Source organism: Eretmochelys imbricata, chromosome 9, assembly GCF_965152235.1.
Source record: "Eretmochelys imbricata isolate rEreImb1 chromosome 9, rEreImb1.hap1, whole genome shotgun sequence".
NCBI lineage: Eukaryota > Metazoa > Chordata > Testudines > Cheloniidae > Eretmochelys > Eretmochelys imbricata.
In genome coordinates this window covers 53,094,616-53,115,135 of record NC_135580.1, presented here as the reverse complement: position 1 = coordinate 53,115,135, position 20,520 = coordinate 53,094,616, and the positions used below count along the sequence as shown (strand labels likewise).

Here is a 20,520-nt window from a genome sequence, read left to right as displayed (position 1 = left end):
CTGGTCTACACTACGAGTTTAGGTCGAATTTAGTAGCGTTAGATCGATTTAACCCTGCACCCGTTCACAGGACGAAGCCATTTTTGTTGACTTAAAGGGCTCTTAAAATAGATTTCTGTACTCCTCCGCGACGAGGGGATTAGCGCTAAAATCAACATCGCCGGGTCGAATTTGGGTTAGTGTGGACGCAATTCGACGGTATTGGCCTCTGGGAGCTATCCCAGAATGCTCCATTGTGACTGCTCTGGACAGCACTCTCAATTCAGATGCACTGGCCAGGTAGACAGGAAAAGCCCGGGGGCTTCTGAATTTCATTTCCTGTTTGGCCAGCGTGCCACAGGTGACCATGCAGAGCTCATCAGCAGAGGTGACCATGGAGTCCCAGAAACGCAAAAGAGCTCCAGCATGGACTGAACGGGACGTATTGGATCTGATCGCTGTATGGGGAGATGAATCCGTGCTATCAGAACTCCGTTCCAAAAGATGAAATGCCAAAATATTTGAAAAAATCTCCAAGGGCATGAAGGACAGAGGCTATAACAGTGACTGGCAGCAGTGCCGTGTGAAAATTAAGGAGCTCAGGCAAGCCTACCAAAGAACCAGAGAGGCAAACAGCCGCTCTGGGTCAGAGCCCCAGACATGCCACTTCTATGATGAGCTGCATGCAATTCTAAGGGGTGCCCCTACCACTGCCCCACCCCTGCACGTGGACTCCTGCAAGGGGGGAGTCTCAAGCAACAGGGATAAGGATTTAGGGGATGAGGAAGATGATGATGAGGAGGAGGATGAAACTGTTCTCCCTGACAGCCAGGAACTGTTTATCACCCAGGATCCAATACCCTTCGAACCCTCCCAAAGCGGGCTCCCGGACCTTGAAGGTGGAGAAGGCACCTCTGGTGAACGTGTACCTTTGTAAATATAATATATGGTTTAAAAGCAAGCGTGTTTAATGATTAATTTGCCCTGAAGGCTTGGGATGCATTCGTGGCCAGTACAGCTACTGGAAAAGTCTTTTAACGTGTCTGGGGATGGAGCGGAAATCCTCCAGGGACATCTCCATGAAGCTCTCCTCGAGGTACTCCCAAAGCCTTTGCAAAAGGTTTCTGGGGATGGCAGCCTTATTCTGTCCTCCATGGTAGGACACTTTACCACGCCAGGCCAGTAGCACATAGTCTGGAATCATTGCATAACAAAGCATGGCAGCGTATTGTCCTGGTGTTTGCTGGCATTCAAGCAACATCCGTTCTTTATCTCTCTGCGTTATCCTCAGGAGAGTGATATCATTCATGGTCACCTGGTTGAAATAGGGGAATTTTATTAAGGGGCCATTCAGAGGTGGCCGTTCCTACTGGGCTGTTTGCCTGTGGCTGAACAGAAATCATCCCCACTGTTAGCCACGTGGTGGGGGGAGGGGTGAAGCGATCATCCCAGGGAATTGGGTGTGTGTGGGGGTTTAGCTGGGTTTGTGCTGCACATTAACCCGAAAACCACAGGCCCTCCTTTTAAATGGCCAACCCATTTTAAATGGCCAACCCAACGGGTGCTTGGTATGGGAAATGAGGGCACTGCTGTTTGAAACCATTCCCACATGTCATGAAGGTTAAAGAAGCCAAAAGACTGTGGCTTACAATGGTTGCCTGCAAGCCAAAGTCTGTTGCCCGGCACTGCGTGTGTGATCTCTCAAACCAAACCAGCAGCCCCTCAATATAACCGAAAGCACATGTACTATATAATGTTAACAGCTTGGCTCACTGTGAAAAAGTCTACCCATTGTTCTTTAAAATGTGTCTTTTTAAATACTACTCTCTCTTGTTTTCCTCCCGCAGCTGCAAATGTTTCAACGCTCCCCCTATCATCTCTGTCCCAGAGGCTAGCACAGATAAGAAGATGAAAAAAACCCACTCGTGATGAAATGTTCTCTGAGCTCATGCAGTCCTCCCGCACTGAAAGAGCTCAGCAAAATGCATGGAGGCAAGCAATGTCAGAGTCCAGGAAAGCACAAAATGAACGCGAGGACAGGAGGGACACACGAGTGGAGAGGTGGTGGCAGCATGATGAGAGGAAGCAGGATGCAATGCTGAGGCTACTCGAGGATCAAACTGATATGCTCCGGCGTATGGTTCAGCTGCAGGAAAGGCAGCAGAAGCACAGACCGCCGCTGCAGCCCCTATGTAACCAACCACCCTCCTCCCCAAGTTCCATAGCCTCCTCACCCAGATGCCCAAGAATGTGGGGCGGGGGAGGGGGGAAGAGCAGCTCCGGGCACCCAACCACTCCACCCCAGAGGACTGCCCAAGCATCAGAAGGCTGGCATTCAATAAGTTTTGAAGTGCAGTGTGGCCTTGTCCTTCCCTCCTCCCCTCCTCCACCACCCCACTCGGTGCTTCCCTCCTCCCCTACCCCTCCTGGGCTACCTTGGCAGTTGTCCCCCTATTTGTGTGATGAAAAAATAAAGAATGCATGAATTTGAAACAACGACTTTATTGCCTCTGCAAGCGGTGATCGAAGGGGGAGGGGAGGGCGGTTGGCTTACAGGGAAGTAGGGTGAACCAAGGGGCCAGGTTTTCATCAAGGAGAACCAAACAGAACTGTCACACCGTGGCCTGGTCAGCCAAGAAACTGGTTTTCAAAGCTTCTCTGATGCGTAGCGCGCCCTCCTGTGCTCTTCTAATTGCCCTGGTGTCTGGCTGCACATAATCAGCGGCCAGGCGATTTGCCTCAACCTCCCTCCCCACCCCGCCATAAATATCTCCCCCTTACTCTCACAGATATTGTGGACCACACAGCAAGCAGTAATAACAATGGGAATACTGGTTTCACTGAGGTCTAACTGAATCAGTAAACTGTGCCAGCGCGCTTTTAAACGTCCAAATGCACATTCTACCACCATTCTGCACTTGCTCAGCCTATGGTTGAACAGCTCCTGGCTACTGTCCAGGGTGCCTGTGTATGGCTTCATGAACCATGGCATTAAGGAGTAGGCTGGGTCCCCAAGGATAACTATAGGCATTTCAACATTCCCAACGGTTATTTTCTGGTCTGGAAAGTAAGTCCCTTGCTGCAGCCATTCCCACAGACCAGAGTTCCTGAAGATGCGAGCATCATGTACCTTTCCCAGCCATCCCACGTTGATGTTGGTGAAACGTCCCTTGTGATCCACCAGTGCTTGCAGCACCCTTGAAAAGTACCCCTTGTGGTTTATGTACTGGGTGCCTTGGTGTTCCGGTCCCAAGATAGGGATATGCGTTCCATCTTTCGCCCCACCACATTTAGGGAATCCCATTGCAGCAAAGCCATCCATTATGACCTGCACATTTCCCAGAGTCACAACCCTTGATAGCAGCAGCTCAGTGATTGCGTCGGCTGCTTGGATCATAGCAGCCCCCACAGTAGATTTGCCCACTCCAAATTGATTCCCAACTGACCAGTAGCTGTCTGGCGTTGCAAGCTTCCAGAGGGCTATCGCCACTTGCTTGTGAACTGTGAGGGCTGCTCTCATCTTGGTATTCTTGTGCTTCAGGGCAGGGGAAAGCAAATCACAAAGTTCCATGAAAGTGCCCTAAGGCATGCAAAAATTTCACAGCCCCTAGGAGTCATCCCAGACCTGCAACACTATGTGATCCCACCAGTCTGTGCTTGTTTCGCGGGCCCAGAATCGGCGTTCCACAGCATGAGCCTGCCCCATTGCCACCAGGATGTCCAAACTGCCGGGGCCCATACTTTGAGAGAAGTCTATGTCCATGTCCTCATCACTCTCATCACCGCGCTGCCATCGCCTCCTCGCCTGCCTTTGCAGGTTCTTGTTCTAAACATATTGCAGGATAATGTGCAAGGTGTTTACAATGCTCATAACTGCCACGGTGATCTGAGCGGGCTCCATGCTTGCCGTGGTATGGCATCTGCAGGAGAGCAGAGTTGCAGCGGAAGCGGTGGCTGATGACGGATGCCACTAGAACAGATATTTATAGAGAAAGACGAGAGGACCTGCGAGGTGGATTCATGAGAGCAGGAGAGCAGAGTTACAGCGGAAGTGGGAGCCCATGACAGCCAACATGGAGAAATTCACTATCAAGACAGCAGAGTTGCAGCGGAAGCAGTGGTTGGATGACCAGTTTTGGAGACCTACTGCACCATCTGTTGCCAGCAGCACCAGGACACAACAGCGGCGGTGTCGGTGAGCTGAGCGGGCTGCATGCTTGCCATGGTATGGAGAAACAAGAGCAGGAGAACAGAGTTGCAGCGGAAGTGGTGGATGACGACTGTCATATAGAGGACCTGCGAGGTGGATTCATGGCACCAGGAGAGCAGAGTTGCAGCGGAAGCGGTGGTTCGATGACGATGGTTAGCAGTCCTACTGCACCGTCTGCTGAAAGCAATATGGCGTCCGCACGGAAAAAAGGCGCGAAACAATTGTCTGCCGTTGCTTTCACGGAGGGAGCGGCGACTGACAACATGTACCCAAAATCACCTGCGACAATGTTTTTGCCCCACCAGGCATTGGGTGCTTAACCCAGAATTCCAATGGGTGGCGGAGACTGCGGGAACTGTGGGATAGCTACTCACAGTGCAATGTTCCGAAAGTCAACGCTAGCCTTGGTACTGTGGATGCACTCCGTTGACTTAATGCGCTTAGTGGGGTCACACACAATCTACTGTATAAAATCACTTCCTAAAAAATTGACTTCTATAAATTCAACCTATTTCTGTAGTGTAGACATACCCTTAAATAAGTGCCAGGTCTTGAGATAAATAAGCAAATCACTGCTTCTGTGCCCTCTACTGGCTATAGTCTGTTAACCAGTGCATCAGCTGAACAGCATGTTGAATGCTGTCCAGACATTACAAAGGAAGGTCCTTCTTCTCCCCCTGCTGGATTTCAAGAGGCTAGCTTGGTTTAAATGTAGCTTGATTGAACTTGTTTCTTAAATCACAGTGATGTACTTAAATCATAATCACTGATACTGAAAGGAAAGCTAATAAGTAATAACACGTCTACAGTGGCTGTCAATGTTGTTTTAATCAAACTTTTCTATTATATGTACTGCAGGAGTGCCTAGAGGCTCCACACGATTGGGGCCCACTGTGCTATACACACAGACAATGAAAATACAATCCCTGCACCAAGCACTATCCATATCTGGTTGCTCTTGTTTTCCTGATCTTTACATATAATTATTCTGCTGTTTCTAAAAAGATTTCGGCTTTCCTACATCTTCATATTTAAATTAGGTTAAAGTTTCTAGCCAAGAGAAAATATTTCATTTCAGCAGGGCCAAGACTCTGAGTATATTTGCTACAGCAAAATATGAAGAAATTACACTATGGGCTAGCGTAAGTCCTAGGTTACACAGGTACAGACTGTGCCCAGAAGCGGGAAGTCTATCTAGAAGGCAGTTGCAATGGCACAAGTTACCCACAAATTCCCCTCCACCAGAGGGCCTGCCAGCATAGCCCCATTGGTGGATAAAAGGTGGTTGGGGAGAGATTACTGTACTGTCAGAGTAGCCAATGCATGCAGTTCCTGCACAACATCAGTCATGAGGTCTCCTATGAAGCCCCAAATGCAGTGTTAGCTGCACAACCCTAATTCAATCTTGGTGCCCTGTTGATTCTGTGTTCTGAATAATGCAGGGACCTGTAGAAAAAGTAGAATCACACCATTCATAGTAAGTATGCAAAGGGGGGCAGAATTAAGGTTACACAAGGAACCTTTATTCTGGCATTTCCTAACTTTCACGTTTGACTTTGCAACTATAACATTCCCTTAATAAAAAGAAAAGGAGTACTTGTGGCTCCTTAGAGACTAACAAATTTATTTGAGCATAAGCTTTCGTGAGCTACAGCTCACTTCATCGGATGCATGCTGTAGCTCACGAAAGCTTATGCTCAAATAAATTTGTTCGTCTCTAAGGAGCCACAAGTCCTCCTGTTCTTTTTGCGGATACAGACTAACACGGCTGCTACTCTGAAACCATTCTCTTAATGTAGTTTTTGTATGTAATATCAGTTTTAATTGTGTGTGTATCTATTGCTAGGCATACTTCTGCTAATGTTAAGTGTATGCCTATTGTTGGCTGGTATTCTCGTACAAGCAGGATGATGGCTCTGATGAGCCAAATTCAACCCTGGAGTAAGCAGTTACAACTCTTATTGATTTCAATGGGTATTTCAGCTGCTTATCTCAATGACCACGTTTTAAAATAAACATGTCTCCATCCTTTTCTGCAGGCACCATCTCTATGGCTGAGATGACAGTTTACTCACAGTCCTACCTGAGACTGTTAATAAGGGTGCCAAGAATGGTGTGGACACCTGTTCACGGGAATTGAATTGAGGTCAGCAATACTTTCCACGCAATTCACGAACATACATAAAAGGGCAATTACTTTGAGTCAACACTAACAAAGCCTTTTAATATAAATTGTGCTCTTTTACAGTATGGTTAGCAAACATACCACAGGATGTCTGTGTTGGGAATGTGCTCCAACCAGACTAGGCAAACTCCAAGACTGCTTACTGTATAAAGAATTTCTTTCTCATGCTCATTTGTGTTTACAGACAAATTTCAGTCCCTTTCAGTCCCTGTTAATTAATCTTTCTCTCGGTCTCAAAACAACCTTCCTGTGTCACAAACAAGTTAAAGGCAGTAAAAGTTGGTTCATAATTGCTCAGGTTTTGCACCATGATCTCTAACAGCAGCACCAAAACATAAAAGAATAGCTTTGGGTCTATAAAACATCAAAGCGGCCACAAATATTCACTGAATCACTTCTGAGATCAATGATCAGCTTTCAGGCAGTGATAACTACCTCTTTGATCATATGCAAAAGACAATTAAGATGAACTTATAAAGAAGCTGTCAACACAACAGGACTCCAAATATTTTTGTGTAAGTGAAAAAGCACTCTGCTACCTCCCCGCAGCTTTAGAATGTCAGTTATTTTACATTGGTTACACAGGGCCTTTTAAACTATTTTGCTTCTGTTTGAGACTAGAAGGTTTTTAAAGGTTTTGATTCCTTCTTAAGCAGTTGGACAGGAGATGGTGAAGATCTGCTGGAAAACATCTTCTTGTATTGAAACCATTCCATGACATAACACTGATTCTCTAGTTTCCTGTTGGCGGAACGTTTTCATGCAGATATTGCAAAGCCAAGTCTGTCCATTTCATTTCTTGTTCTTTTACTGACTCTGTTGTGCCGCCATTATCTTGTTCTGGTTCAGGAAGCTCATTCTGAGAACACAAAATGGTACAATGCATTCTATACTTACAAAGCACCATAACAGGAGCAGGTTAGTATCACTTCATACTGATAAATACACAGATCCACAACTAAGACTGGATGGAGCATCAGAAGGACATGTACTGTACATACTGCTCCCCTTAAAAATATCAACAAGGCCAAATATGGGCATTCCATTTTCCACAAGAATTCTGTGCTTAGTTTTAGAAGTGAATTAGTTTCCTATCTTGGCGGCTGGTGGACCCAAGTAGTACACACGCAGCAAAATAAATGATTGTAATGTCTGGTAAATATCAGATACATAAATATCAGTGCAAATATTCTATTGCTTGTTTGCAATCTTTCTCCAGCAATGAAGTCCAAATATATAGGTATTCCATTTCAGAATTTTAAATAAGACATTTTATCAAATTATCTCTTTACTGTCCTACAGAAGGTAACAAAATAGCAAAATAAGCACTCGGTCTCGAAGTTGAGGTCAGTGACCTAAAGGAGGTGAGGCAGTGTTAGTGCCAGATAGAAAACTGGAAAGCACTTATAAAGTTTGCTTTAGTTACAGAAAACTGATGAACAGACAAGCTGTCAGGACGAGCAATGGTTTACTGTTTTGTTTTTCTTTTAAACTTTATTCTCTAAGTCAGGGGTAGGCAACCTATGGCATGCGTGCCAAGGCAGCATGCAAGCTGATTTTCAGTGGTACTCACACTGCCGGGTCCTGGTCACCGGTCCAGGGGGCTCTGCATTTTAATTTAATTTTAAATGAAGCTTCTTAAACATTTTAAAAAACCTTATTTACTTTGCATACAACAATAGTTTATTTATATATTATAGACTTATAGAAAGTCCTTAAATTAGAGTGAATAAATGAAGACTCGGCACACCACTTCTGGAAGGTTGCTGACCCCTGCTCTAAGTGTTGTTATAACTACGCAATTGCTAGAGAATGTGTTATTCTCACTCCTGGGTCTTGGGACTCCTAGCATGAGACAAACAGAACTCCTCAAACTCTAGGATTTTGTTCACTAAGGGCCTGATCCAAAGCCTGTTGAAGTCACTGGGAGTCTTTTCATTCTTTTCAATGGGCTTTGGATCAGACACTAAAGGCGGAAGTAGTGGGTCGGGACTCAAGTTCAAAGTGGGTCAGGACTCAAGTAGGGTCACGTACTGCCCATGACTCTAAACGACACCAACTTTCAAGTCAGCTCCTGCTTGACTTTGTTGAATGAAGGAATACCCCACAGCAGCCATGCTAGTTTTATAGCCTGCTAACATCCAATCTCTGACAATGGCTCAGTCCTCCTGAGGCCTCAGAGGGCCTTCAGGTCCACACCCAGGCCCCTCTCTACTATTAAGTAAGAGTGCCCACAGGACCAGGACACCTCAGAAGTATGCTGCAAGTAACTCTTCCTCCTCTGCAGATACTGTCTGTATGCACAATTCTCAATCTCTGAAAGTACATAGTCACTTTTGGGGGGTCTTTTTGCGGGGAGGGAAGATATTCCATGAACTATCTACTGAACCGACAATAAGAGGAAGACAAACGCCAGCACCAAAGCTGTTTCTCTATTTAGCCAGTTCAATGAGGCACATCCCAGTAAACTCTAACAGCTTGGAGAGTCTGGGCTTCCATGTCTCAAAAACATAATCACAGATCGGCAAGACGGAGGTAGGATTCTTTCCTAAAGCCTGAATACAAACAGCAGAACTAAGTGAAGATAGTGAGTTGCTATGCATATGTCTGCAACAGACACTGACTGTCCTAAGGCAGGTGGCATAGGCTGCCTCACCTGTGACCCAGCTGACCCTGAGATGGGCCTTTAGGCTTCAAGCTTCAAAGTAACATAAAATGTAACCAGACAGCTATCCCAGCATGGTCCTTTAGTGACAATACCCTCTGGAGCAGTGATGTCAAACAAATCCAGAAAGTCAGGTGGACTGACACAGAGAGTAATTCCCTTCAAGTAACCTCAAGAACTTTGCATACTGAAAGAATGAAGAGAGGCCTTGCAGGTTTTGGGTACATGGATGTGGGAGGGAAGAAGTCTAGCATGAGAGGCCTACAATTTGGGAGCCCATCACTGCCCTAAGACAGAATCTTGGCAAAAGGTAAGAGTAGGTACAAAAGCCTGAAGTACACTTACTCAGCGAGCTAAAATCACTGCTGGATGGAAGTGTCTCAACATGAAAGGCAACCTCGAACCCAACAAAATAGAGTGGCACAGGAAGGCCTTTAATGAGTTAATTAAGAACTACAATCTAAAGGCTTACTGGGTTTAAATGAGGGGTTTCCATGAATGACAAGGCTGTGTCTGTGCCTAAGGACAAGGGGCTGTGAACATCCTGGTGTACCATCAAGTGGTCTGTGATAGATCAAAAATAGTTGCTGAATGAGCCTAGGAGGAGTTATCCCTTTTCCTCCCTTGGCTTGCAGTAGTGGAAGTGAAGGAGGGACCGGGAAGACTGTGAGTCCTCCCACCTCCCCTCCAGCCGGCTGCACAGCACTTGAAAGAGCTGAGGAAGAGGAGAGTCCTGGAACCCCGCCCCATAGACCGGTGATACCAGAAGTAGCTGGGGAAGATTGGGACCCCTTCACCCATCTCTGGACTAGTGGCAGTAGAAGCACAGAGGGTGGTGGTGGGGGTGGAAACTCTAAGAAAATCTGCCCTATGTAGCAGTACCTCTGTGAGCAGAGACCAAGCACACAGCTTAGAGGGTACCCCTGGTGTGGATACATTTTAATAGAGATCATATCACAGACACCTTCATGATTACATACCATCCTTGTACCAACTACAGCAATTGCTTTCAAGCAAAAGTAATAGGAAAATATTTAACCTATTTTGTCTTATTTTAATGGCATTTTAGCAGCTGGAAATGAAGAGTAGCCAGGATCATGTGACTAGCCAGCTCTCAGCATACTGCTATCACCTGGCTGATCACCTGCCATGCCAAACTGAAGTGTATCAGGGAGAAAAAGCATCACTTATGTCTGCCCTGTACTCCGGGATAGCTCCTGGAGGCCAATACTATCGAATTGCACAGCGCTGTGTCTACGCTACCCCAAATTAGACCCAGGAAGGTGGATTTTAGCGCTACTCCCCTCATCAGGGAGGAGTACAGCAGTTGATTTTTTAAGAGCCCTTTAGGTCGGCGGAATGGGGTTGGTTGTGTGGATGCATTCATTATAAAATTGACCCAACGTGGGTAAATTCGACCTAACCTCGTAGTGTAGACCAGGCCAGGGAATTAGGGGATAATGGGAAGAAGCATTCCACCATCCAAAGAAATAGATAACTGGTCAGGAGTAGGGGAAAGCATTTTCTCCTTCCAAAGAGAGGCAGTTGACTGCAGGGAGAGAAGCACTTCTTCTTCTAGCCACCGAGAGATATGAGACAGCAGGACGAAATCCCCCACAAAATAAATGGGAAGCTGGCCCCTGGGGTGTGGGAGCATCATTTGTACAACTGGCAGAACTGTAAGACACATTTGCTATGCCATGCCTCTGTTAAGAGGTTAAAGAGGGTAGAAACATCCGGCTTATCAGCAGCCTATAGTATTCACCTACCAATGGTATTGCTACATCCTCATAGGGTAATTTATCTTCTCTCCATGCATCATCAATCAAATCCAGGATTCTTCCATCCCTCTGAACCTCACTGTCCATCTTTGTGCAATTCACATACAGATAGATCTGTGATATAAAGCAGATGTTGTTTGTGATATCCAGACCCCCCAAAAGATTAAGCTTAACTCTATGCTTGCTCTGGCCTTGATCCCTTTATTAAATAGCTTAATGTTTTTTTACAGTCAGTACTGCATGGCCAAGTTGGTTTTCATAGTTATTGTTTGTATTGCCCTGTGAGATGCTTGAATACGACATTTCTTTCTCTGCCAATTCAGTTTTTGTTCATGTGACAAACTTAGTTTCCTTCCCTATTCAAAAAGGGGGTTAAAATTGCACTATAACCATCTCATCCTTAAAGGGTCACTGTCAAACCTTATTGTAAACAAATTTTGTTTCCTGACAGAGTACCATCTAAAATTGTGTCTCCAATTGATTTAAAATTCCTTTATAAAAAAACAGTTAAGGATATTTCTGCTCGTGTTTTCATTTATCCAGCTTCAGGTATAGTGACCATCCCCCAAAAAATATTTAGAACCATCTTTAGGATGGCCTACTCCTCTCTGCACACAAATACCTGACTACTGCTTGTTGCCTGTTTACTTTCGATCATGGATCTGCTGCCATAACTGGCAAACACCCTTTTGCAGAGTGTGGGGAGAGGTGTGCACCATCAAGACAATGAAAGTGACCCTTCCCAAAATACTGTCAAAGGCAGTGGCACAGATGAAGGAGACTAATAAAATAGAGGAAAAAGGAGAATCTTCTCCAAGCCTCATCAACCATAGTAATCTCAGGGGTTGCGTGTGAGAAGTGCATTACTACTCTCTCCTTCAAATACTATCTCCAGACACCACTGCTGCAATGCCTACAAGCAATCTGCCAGAGGATGATGGCTGGGTTGTGTGACAGCCGGGCATAGCCAACATTATTTATTTAAAACTAAAGCACAGATGGAACTAGGAGGTTTGTGCCAGAGCAGATGCACGCAGCTGCCCGGCTGCTGCTTTCCCACAGCTTACACATGAAACAGCCCTGTTCCTTGCAGCAGGTGTCAGGCGAGGCACGCGCCAGGGCAGGGCGGTGGCTAGAGGTCAGGCTGCCAGAGAGCGACCCCAGCCTGGGGCAGCGGTGGGTGGCGGCGCGCAGCCTGGATGCCCAGGGAATGGGCTTCACCCCCACAGCTCCCATGGAGACGCACTGACGGGGGGGAGGGGCAGCCTCTACACAGGATCCGCCCCCGCTCATCCTCTTTGCCCCGGTCCCGACTCACGGACGGGGCTCGAGCTTCCCGGGCAGCGGCCTCAGCGCGGTCAGTGCGCATGCTCAACCGCCAAGCATAAGCAGTGGCAACACAGCCCCGCCCCCACCCCCGGTCCCGGGTTGTGTTAGAGGTCTCGGCTCCCCCGGGGATGAGGGGCTGCAGCGGCAGCGGGGCCCAGCATTTTACTGCACCCTTCGGACCGCCAAGGAGCCTTTCCCCCCGACGTCCGGGCCTAGCCCCCGTACCTGACAGCCTGCGCGCGCGCCGTCTCCCGCCAGCAGTGCGAGGAGGAAACCACGTGACCGGCGGCGCTAGGCCACGGGAACCATAGAGAGCGGGAGGTGCGAGTCCGCTGAGGAGAGAGCGGCCGGCCCCAGAGGTAACGGTTCGGCCGGGCTGGGCTGTGGGGAGCGTGTCTGGTCGTGACTGGCTCTGACTGCGAGTGTCTGACTGTCCCTGGATGACCAGGTGGCTGTAGCCTGGTGTCCGGTCGTGGCTGTCCCTGTGGAGCTGGGTCTGATTGTACCTGGCTGTGTGTGGTGAGGTAATTGTAGACTGGTGTCCAGCGGTGTCTGTCCATGTCTGACTGTATTCGGCTGTGACAGTCTGACTGCATGACCAGGTGGCTGTAGCTTTTTGTCCAGCTGTGACTGTCCCTGCGGGGCTGGGTCACACTGGGTGTGTGTCTCCAACTGTACCTGGCTGTGCGTGTCTCCGTGTGATAAGGTTCTGTAGCCTTGTCTCTGGCTGTGGCCGTCCCTGTGGGGCTCTGTGGGATGAGGTGATTGTAGCTGGGTGTCCAGCTGTGACTGTTCTCGCAGGGCTCTGTCCCCTGACCCTATTGGGGCTGAGTCTTCACTGCAGAACTTCTGTGTTTGTACATCAAGAGCGTCAACGTGAGATCAAAGTAAGAATCTTCTCTCGCTGTGAGAGCCTAGTGGGGATGTGTCGTGGGTCTCTTCCCCCCTTGGGGGAGCCAGGCGAAGTACCGCTTACAGCATCTTTCTGAAATACAAGTTGGCTACCTCAGTGTGCAAATGTGCCACTTCTGCAATGGAGACAAAATGAGCGCCCCAGTGGCTGTGGCCCTGTCTTGGCTGGGACTCACTGGTGACTTTGGATTAGTTTCAGGGGTCGGTACCTGCCCCAACCATTCAGTTTCTGGATCTGGAATTGGAGCTGAGTTCTGAGCAGCAGCTGCTGGTGGGAGAGTTTGGGGGTAGGGATAGTAGATGGGGCACTCCCACCCTTGGTGCTGCTGTTGGTGCCCTGTCACTAGCCCTACTTCCTGCTGTGTGGTGGACTGTGATATTAGAGGAGAGCAATAAGCTGGGGAGACACTTGGACACATTCACGTATTCTACTGTCAGTCATAATGCATGTCTATGCTTCAGATGTAATTGCAGCACCCGTGTAGGTGTACCCAATTTAGCTTTATTCTGGCTAGCATAGGTACCAATGGCAGTGAAGCCACAGCTCTCAGAAACCTTTATGGGGGTGGTTAGGCCTAGCAGTTGGAGCTGTGGTAGTCAGAGCCAGTATCAGAAGTCCAGAACGGGCTTGGAACAAGGCTGGAGCAGGTTGAGACTTGGGGAGTCTGTTGCCACCATCAGGCAGGAGAAAGTTCTAAGCCCTGGAGTGACATTGGGATAACTGAGTTGATTTTCCTCCTGTGAGGTTATATACCTCCCTGAGAGCCACCAGACCAGTTCCTGGCTTCTGGATTAGCTGGAGCCTAACGGAGACGTGAGTCTTATCCTCACAGCAGCACACAGGCTATACATGCTCTCACGGGATGCTGGGTAGCTAGTACATGCTTCCCCAGCATCACTGCTATTGGTACCCGTGTTATCTAGATCAAACTTAGCTTGGATATGTTTATGTGTGCTGCAATCACACCTCTGATTACAGTGGCGTTGTACCTGCAGTGACAGTCACAGATAGCCATGCACAGGTCTGTTGTTCCAAGCCTTCAAGTGGCAGATCCTTAGCAAGTAGAAATCTTTATGGTTTTCTGAGTGTCTCCGTGAATGATGGGGTGTGAGAGACTTGGTCTGTCAGTGCCACATTTTCCCTTTATCTCTGTCAGATCTCCACTTATCACATTTTCCCTTTATCTCTGTCAGATCTCCCTTTATCTCCACTGCTCCCCCAGTGAACAGTACTGTAGGGAAGGGGCACTTTTCAGAAGTGAAAACTAGTTGCTTCTAATAATTCTTATTCCATATTTTGTTATTACTATTTATATCAAACCCTGAGGAACCTGGGAGGTCCCTTAACAGAAACACCTTTTCAGTCCATCTTCCATCTAGTCTGGTCTCTGACAGTGCCTGATAACAGATGCTTCAGAGGCAGATGTAAAACTGCATTATGCACCAAGTTGTGTAACACTAACACTTAAACCATTTTCAGCTCTGGTTCATGGAGACTCAATGTAGGCAATGGTTCAGAATAACAGTTCAATATCCCAGTGGTAGATTGGGCTTTTAAAGACTTATTTCTGTCCTTGGGTTTTACCTAAAAGTTGAGATTGATTTTGTTAATTTGTTTACTAGAGGCCGAGGATTCTCAGTGGAGCAGCTGTCTGTTCCTCCATGCTTGCCCCAGTTGGCTGAATTTCAGGGCACATTGCAGAACCTGCTTTAATAAATACCATTTTAAGGTCTGATGTCTTACAACTCAGGAGGCTAAAAATGAAGACTATTTTATGCCATTGGCAAGCTGTGAGAAAAAAACCCGTCCCTTCAGTGGTAAAAATCTTTCATTTCTAGTCCATTCAAGTCAGGAGATGTCAAGGTTGAATCCCCACTCTGTCACTCCGTGTGCAGAAAGTGGGGACCCGCAAGGATTCTAAAAATTAATACTTGCAATTCCAGGCTTGTATTAATCTCCCAAGGTTACAGCTTCTCTCTGACCTTGGCTTGGTAAATGCTGCCCCACCCAAATGCAAAAAAAACCCTTGGACGCAGGAAGGAACACTTGGGAATTGCTCCCTGTGGGGTACCCTCAAGCCCTTTCACCTGCCTTCCCCCCCCACGCACCCCCTGGGAAGAGCTGAGAAAGAAAACAAAGGAAATGAGCTGTGGCCACCAACTAATCAAACAGCATATGCACAAATCTATTAGGACACAAAAATCCAAATCATTCTTAAAAAAGGTAAATTTTATTAAAACAAAAAGAAAGAAAATACATCTGGAACTTAGGCTTTTGCTAGATTTTAAAAGAGCAATTTCCAAAAATGAAGCACCCAAAATAGCTTCTTGGGATTCAGCTTAAAGGTTACTAGCAAACAAAAGCATCTGGGGTTAGCACAGAGGAGATCCACAAGCCAAAATAAAGAATAAACCTGATCTCATTTATCTGAACGTTTCCTATCCAAATGATTCCTTCTAGGTATGGAAGATAATTTTTCATACTTGGTTCAAACTTTACACAGCATTCCTGCTTATAGCATTGCTGCTCTATCCCTGCAGCCCAGAGAACACCGGACAAAGGGAAAGTTTTTTTTCCCCAATTTTAAAAAGTTCTACCTTCCCATTTGCTGTTTTGGTCAGGTGCCCACTCCTTTTCTTTTATCTGTGGGCTTGTTAACCCTTTACAGATAAAGCAGGCAGAGAACAGACCAAGTGGGATTTTACAGCTAACTGGTTGGCTAGGTGTCCATCAAAGGACCCAATGTATCACAGGAGATATTACAATTTAAGATCACATCATTCTGAATATCATTTTGAGTTTTTCCTCAAATAGGCCACAATGCAACAAGGTACTCGAGCATAGGTCTAAATTTCACTTCAGTGGGACTATTTGCACTTACAGTTGGGCTTCTGCTTAAGCATTTTGCTGAATGTTAAGGCCTTAAAGTCTGAGGGTATTTTAGCAGCTGCCATCTTGCATTGTTAAAGCATTAATTTCTAGCATTATACCATCTGCAAGCTTGGAATTGCACTCTGTAGTGTTTGTAAGTTATCTGCTACTAGAACCATATCAAGTGTTAGAACAGAAAAAAAAAACAAGCAATGTGATATGGTGTAATTATAAGGTCCAGCATCTCGTTACCTCTCAAGGCTGAAAACACTTGTGGCAGGTCAATACAAATGCTTTCAGCATCAATAAACTTTTCTAAGCACAAATCCAGGACCACTGCTGAGAGGGGGTGGGAAGATCCTTGAAGGTTCTTTTCCATCTGTCATTGAAACACACTAATTTTGTTATTATGGGCTCCTTAATTATGGAGTTGGAATTTTTTGTTTTCAAGAAATATGTATTTTCCATTTATTTTTAAGATAAAACTAATGGACTTTGCAAGCTGTTGCGATTGGAGGGGAGGCCACCCCACATTTTCTTGAACCAATAGCAACCTTGATGGCTACCTGTTGTTAGTTTATAAGTCCGGGCCTCATCTGTGATGGTAGAATCTAAGAATTATTTTGGGGCAGTTCTCTGGTCTGTGTTATCCAGGAGATGAGAGTATATGATCACAATGATCCATTGTGACCTTGGAATCTATGAATCCGCTGCTTGCTGTGGAATTGTTCTCCAGAATCTAAGGTGTCACTTCAAAAAAAAAAAAAAAAAAAAAAAAAAGTTTTGAGTCTATATGCTTGGAAGTCTGGCATTTAGACAAGCAGTGTGTCAGGGTTTGTATGGGAGCGTAAAGTAATGGGATGAACATGGATTAGGGTTAAAGTGTAAGGTGATAGGATGGACATGGATTGGGGATGTGGGGGAGGAATAGCAATGAGAAGTGAGTGTGTGGAGTTGGGGTAGGCTATACCAGAAGTTTGCATGGGTGTGTGTTAAAGAAGCTGGAGGAGCAGTGACTTGAGGCTTTGATGTGGGGAGGAAACATGTACAAGCTGATGCACTATGCTTGTACATTGGTTTCCCTCTCCACTTCAAAGCCTCAAGAGGGTGAGGTAGGGAGCTGTCTGTGGGAGCCCTCATGGAGCTGGATGAGAAGGGATTGCTTGCAGTCTGGTGGCTTGAGAAGGCAACTGTCCTTACATATATAACAAAAACAGGAGATACTTTTTAAAAAGCACAGTTTACTTACATTTGCAATACATAATATTAATACACGGCAGAAGGTCTCAGTGCTGGTAGTGTCACATTTCCTGTAAGGATCAGAAATACAAGAGCTAGATTTTCAATGAAATGCATGAGCACAGCTATGCCATCTTGCTGGGGCACAGAAACCAGCACATAAGGCACCGTCGAGCATGTTGCCTCTTTTATTCATGACAACTAGCAAAGAAACCTCAACCTCAGAATTGGCAAAAGCCTGATTCTAACTGCAGACAGATGATAAAGGCAAGCAAACAAGTAGTTCAGAAGCTGACAATGACCTTTCAAGGAAATAATAAGCATAGTACTCTCTTCATCAGGCTGTGGAAACAATGAAGTAGGCCCGTAGGCAGTCTAGAATTAAGATTTGTTGGGAAGAGTATGTGGTTCTCAAAAGCTTGCTTACTTTGATCCCTTCCTTGCTGACCTTCAAGACCCTATGATGAATTCTGTTGATGTACCAGTACTTCAAAAGAGATATAAAAAATTTATTAAAGCTAATGTTAAAATTATATAACACATAGGTTAAGAAAAGAGTGGCATTTGACTTAGCACAGGTCTGGGTAATATCTATGAATTAGTCCAAAGTTTACACTTACAAAGTTTTAATTTATCTTCACAATGGAACAAAAACCGTTGTGGCTAATCACTGTCTATGCCATTTTCTTCTATATGCGTGCATTCAGAGCTGAAGAGCTAGAGTTGTCATCGCTACTATCATCAACCTCATTCAGTTTTAGATTGAAAGCCTCGAGCAACCCTATCCTGAGGCAAATGGAGCCATCAAAAGACTTCCACCAGTGCCTCTCCCAGCATTCAGGAGGTGAGCTCTCTGCTGCTCATCTACTGATATGGTGTGAAAGGGGACCTTGCACTTCTCCAGCAGAGCTCCCAACAAGAGTTGTTGCCAGAGTACTGGTCACATCAGAGCCCAAGCTGGGGTTCACTCCATACTGACACAGTTGCCAATGTTTGAGGAAGAATGTGAAGGGAAAGTCAGGAAATAAAATCTTACAGAGGAAGAGATGGGCATTGGATCCATTGTTAGTTTCAGTAGGAATATCTTAGTTATTGGGGATTCAAAACTGGTGCCTCTGCATTATCTTTACTGAATGCCAGACTGACATTGCAAAAATACCTAGAGACTCGCGAGACTAGAGACTGTAAGTTTTCTGGTATTTAGAGAAGGTACCAATGGAGGGCCTGTGACCTTCCTCCCCAATGGATCAAACTGTGGTTATTTTCTTGGCATGGGAGAAAGGGGGCAGCAGCCTGTTCCTCACCCACAGACATACTCACTCCCTCTTTCTAGAGGCAGGTGGTCTATACTGGCACCTGTAGCGAAGGCCAGTAGGTGCATTTCCTGGCAACTGAGGCATATCTCCTTCCTCTTTCTCCTCTAGGGAGAAACCTTGTTTCTTTCCATATCTGCCCTTTGATGTTTTTCCTGTCCCATTTTTTTCCTTCCACCACCAGTTGATTGGAGCCCTTGTTCCTCAGAGTGGTGGGCCAGCCCTTTTCACTGCAGCTTAATGAGTGGGGATGGAGTTGATGCTGCCATTGTATTGGTCAGGGTGGGAGGCTGGTGAATGATTGCTCCTGACTGCTTTCCCTATCTTGCTGTCTGCTTTTCACCTGAAGTTAGCAGGGGGCATAGGCGTGCGCAGCACATTTCATTAAGGTGTGCACCCAAGGAATTTTATTTATTTATTTATTTTTAAAGGCGAACATTTAGCACACAATTTTCCACACTGAAAAAAACCCAGTAACCTAGTTAATAAAAATGAATAATAATAATAAAATCAACACATAGAATTAATGAAAAATGTGTGTATACTGTATATGAGATTATTATATGAGAAATGAAAGTGAGCTTGTTTTGGGATTTTACAAGGCACCTATATCATTTAAACACATTTGGTACCCTGAGTAATGATAACACTTCTTGCAAATCACATAAATAGGGATCTCATGGTCCTCTTCCTTCACCCCATTGCAAAGGTGCAGGTGTTATTGCTGGCTGCCCTAGGGCTGCCCTATGGGCAAAACGTATGGAAAGAAGAGGATCAATTTATACCGAGGGCTGAAGAGGGACTCCCATAGTGCATTAATTAACACTTAATAAATACATCAAAATTAAATACATTAGAGATAAGAACCTGTAATGACAACTTTACTTCATGAGAAGCTCCAGAGAAAGAAGACCCAGAGGGAGTAATGGTAGGGGGAATCCCAAGGAGACCAAAGCGGCTGGTAGAGGAAGCAGACAGAGAACAAGGTTAGAGGCAGAGTGGCTGCAGGGTTGGCCCAGTTTTCTTCATCTCCCCTGTGGGTGGAGACACTGATCTTTATCACTGTAAGAGGGAACAATAGAATGGAATGCCCAGAAGAATGAATGACTTGAGGACAATTTCCTGAGGGACCCATACCCTTGCAGAGTTTTTCTAGCTCTGACATTTACATTTTTACATGGTTTGGCCACAGAAATAAAAATCTGCACATCTTCCATGTGTTTTCGGAGCAACGGAAAAAAAGTTACAATTCAAGTGACGTTTAAAATTCCCTATGAAACTGAGTTAACAAAATAAATGAGCTTATGAACAACCAGAAAATATACTTCTCAAGTGAAAAAATATAACTGGACTTCTTTGCAAAGAAACTGTAAGTTTTCTTACAAGAAAAGCCACAAACTGTCTGGAAAGGAAGAGTAGATTAAATTACTTGCTTCAGTGAAGTTAAATATCCAGAGAATTGCTGTGCCTGTGATGATGATGACCGGGGTTTGCTCATCTGTGGCTCCCCCTCCCCGTGCTCTGGAGGCACAGCTGGGCAGGTCTGCATCTGCAAGCAGGCCCCCTGCCTCAGGTGCAGCTCCTGTTGGCCTTGGTGGTCAACAGTCTGGGAGCCTCTTGGCCAGTGATCTGGAGGTTGGAGGGGGAAGGCAAAGGGGAAGATTGTAGGGAGCAGGGGGAGGGGAGCTGTCCCTGGAGGCACAAAGGGGGGGGGGCTTTCTGGAGAGGGGTGATGGAGGCACAGGGCTGGTGGGGATCTTCCAGGGAGGCAGAGGGTTGTGTGGGTCTCTGTGGGGTGGGGAGGAGTGATGGACAGAGCCAGCTGCAGCCCGGGTCTGGTCTGCGTGGGAAGGGACTATTGCTATAAGCCCCCCCCCCCCAGGAAGCCCCCTCTGGACTGTGTATTTTACCAGCCCCGGGATGCCCATCACTGCTTCTTCCTCCTGCCCCAGGCTCCATCTGTTTGTCTGCCCCCACAATGCCCCCCCCCCCCCCGCCGTCTGTGTCTGACAGTGACAGACTCCTGCTGCTCTCT

General features: G+C 46.2%; 2 protein-coding genes across 17 annotated transcripts in view; one reads left to right on the top strand and one right to left on the bottom strand.

Moving 5' to 3' along the window:
• Positions 1–6,386: 6,386 nt before the first annotated feature.
• ANAPC13 (anaphase promoting complex subunit 13) lies at positions 6,387–12,455 on the bottom strand. Of its 2 annotated transcripts, none has more exons than XM_077825529.1 (3): positions 12,375–12,455; positions 10,809–10,934; positions 6,387–7,233 (listed from the first exon to the last, which is right to left on the bottom strand). In XM_077825529.1, exons 2-3 carry the CDS (start codon positions 10,905–10,907, stop codon positions 7,108–7,110), a joined length of 225 nt encoding a protein of 74 aa, XP_077681655.1. In that variant the 5' UTR covers positions 10,908–10,934; positions 12,375–12,455; the 3' UTR covers positions 6,387–7,107. The 2 variants fall into 2 exon arrangements, with proteins under 2 accessions (XP_077681655.1, XP_077681654.1); XM_077825528.1 differs by lacking the exon at positions 12,375–12,455 and adding an exon at positions 12,139–12,332.
• CEP63 (centrosomal protein 63) overlaps positions 12,372–20,520 on the top strand; it is a 49,127-nt gene continuing 40,978 nt past the window's right edge. For 5 of the 15 annotated variants that reach the window (XR_013347029.1, XM_077825517.1, XM_077825516.1 and 2 more), the window contains exon 1: positions 12,893–13,036. The gene's annotated coding sequence lies outside the window, so the exon portion shown is untranslated. The other 10 variants (XM_077825518.1, XM_077825514.1, XM_077825520.1 and 7 more) reach the window with 5 other exon arrangements.

Bases quoted from the DNA above. Each gene is read 5' to 3' on its own strand.
- ANAPC13 (XM_077825528.1), bottom strand. From the start codon at position 12,189: ATGCGCACTGACCGCGCTGAGGCCGCTGCCCGGGAAGCTCGAGCCCCG. The intron at 10,935-12,138 runs GTGAGTCGGGAC...TTTATATCACAG, and splicing joins GGGAAGCTCGAGCCCCGTCC to ATCTATCTGTATGTGAATTG. The intron at 7,234-10,808 runs GTAGGTGAATAC...TTGTGTTCTCAG, and splicing joins AGGATGTAGCAATACCATTG to AATGAGCTTCCTGAACCAGA.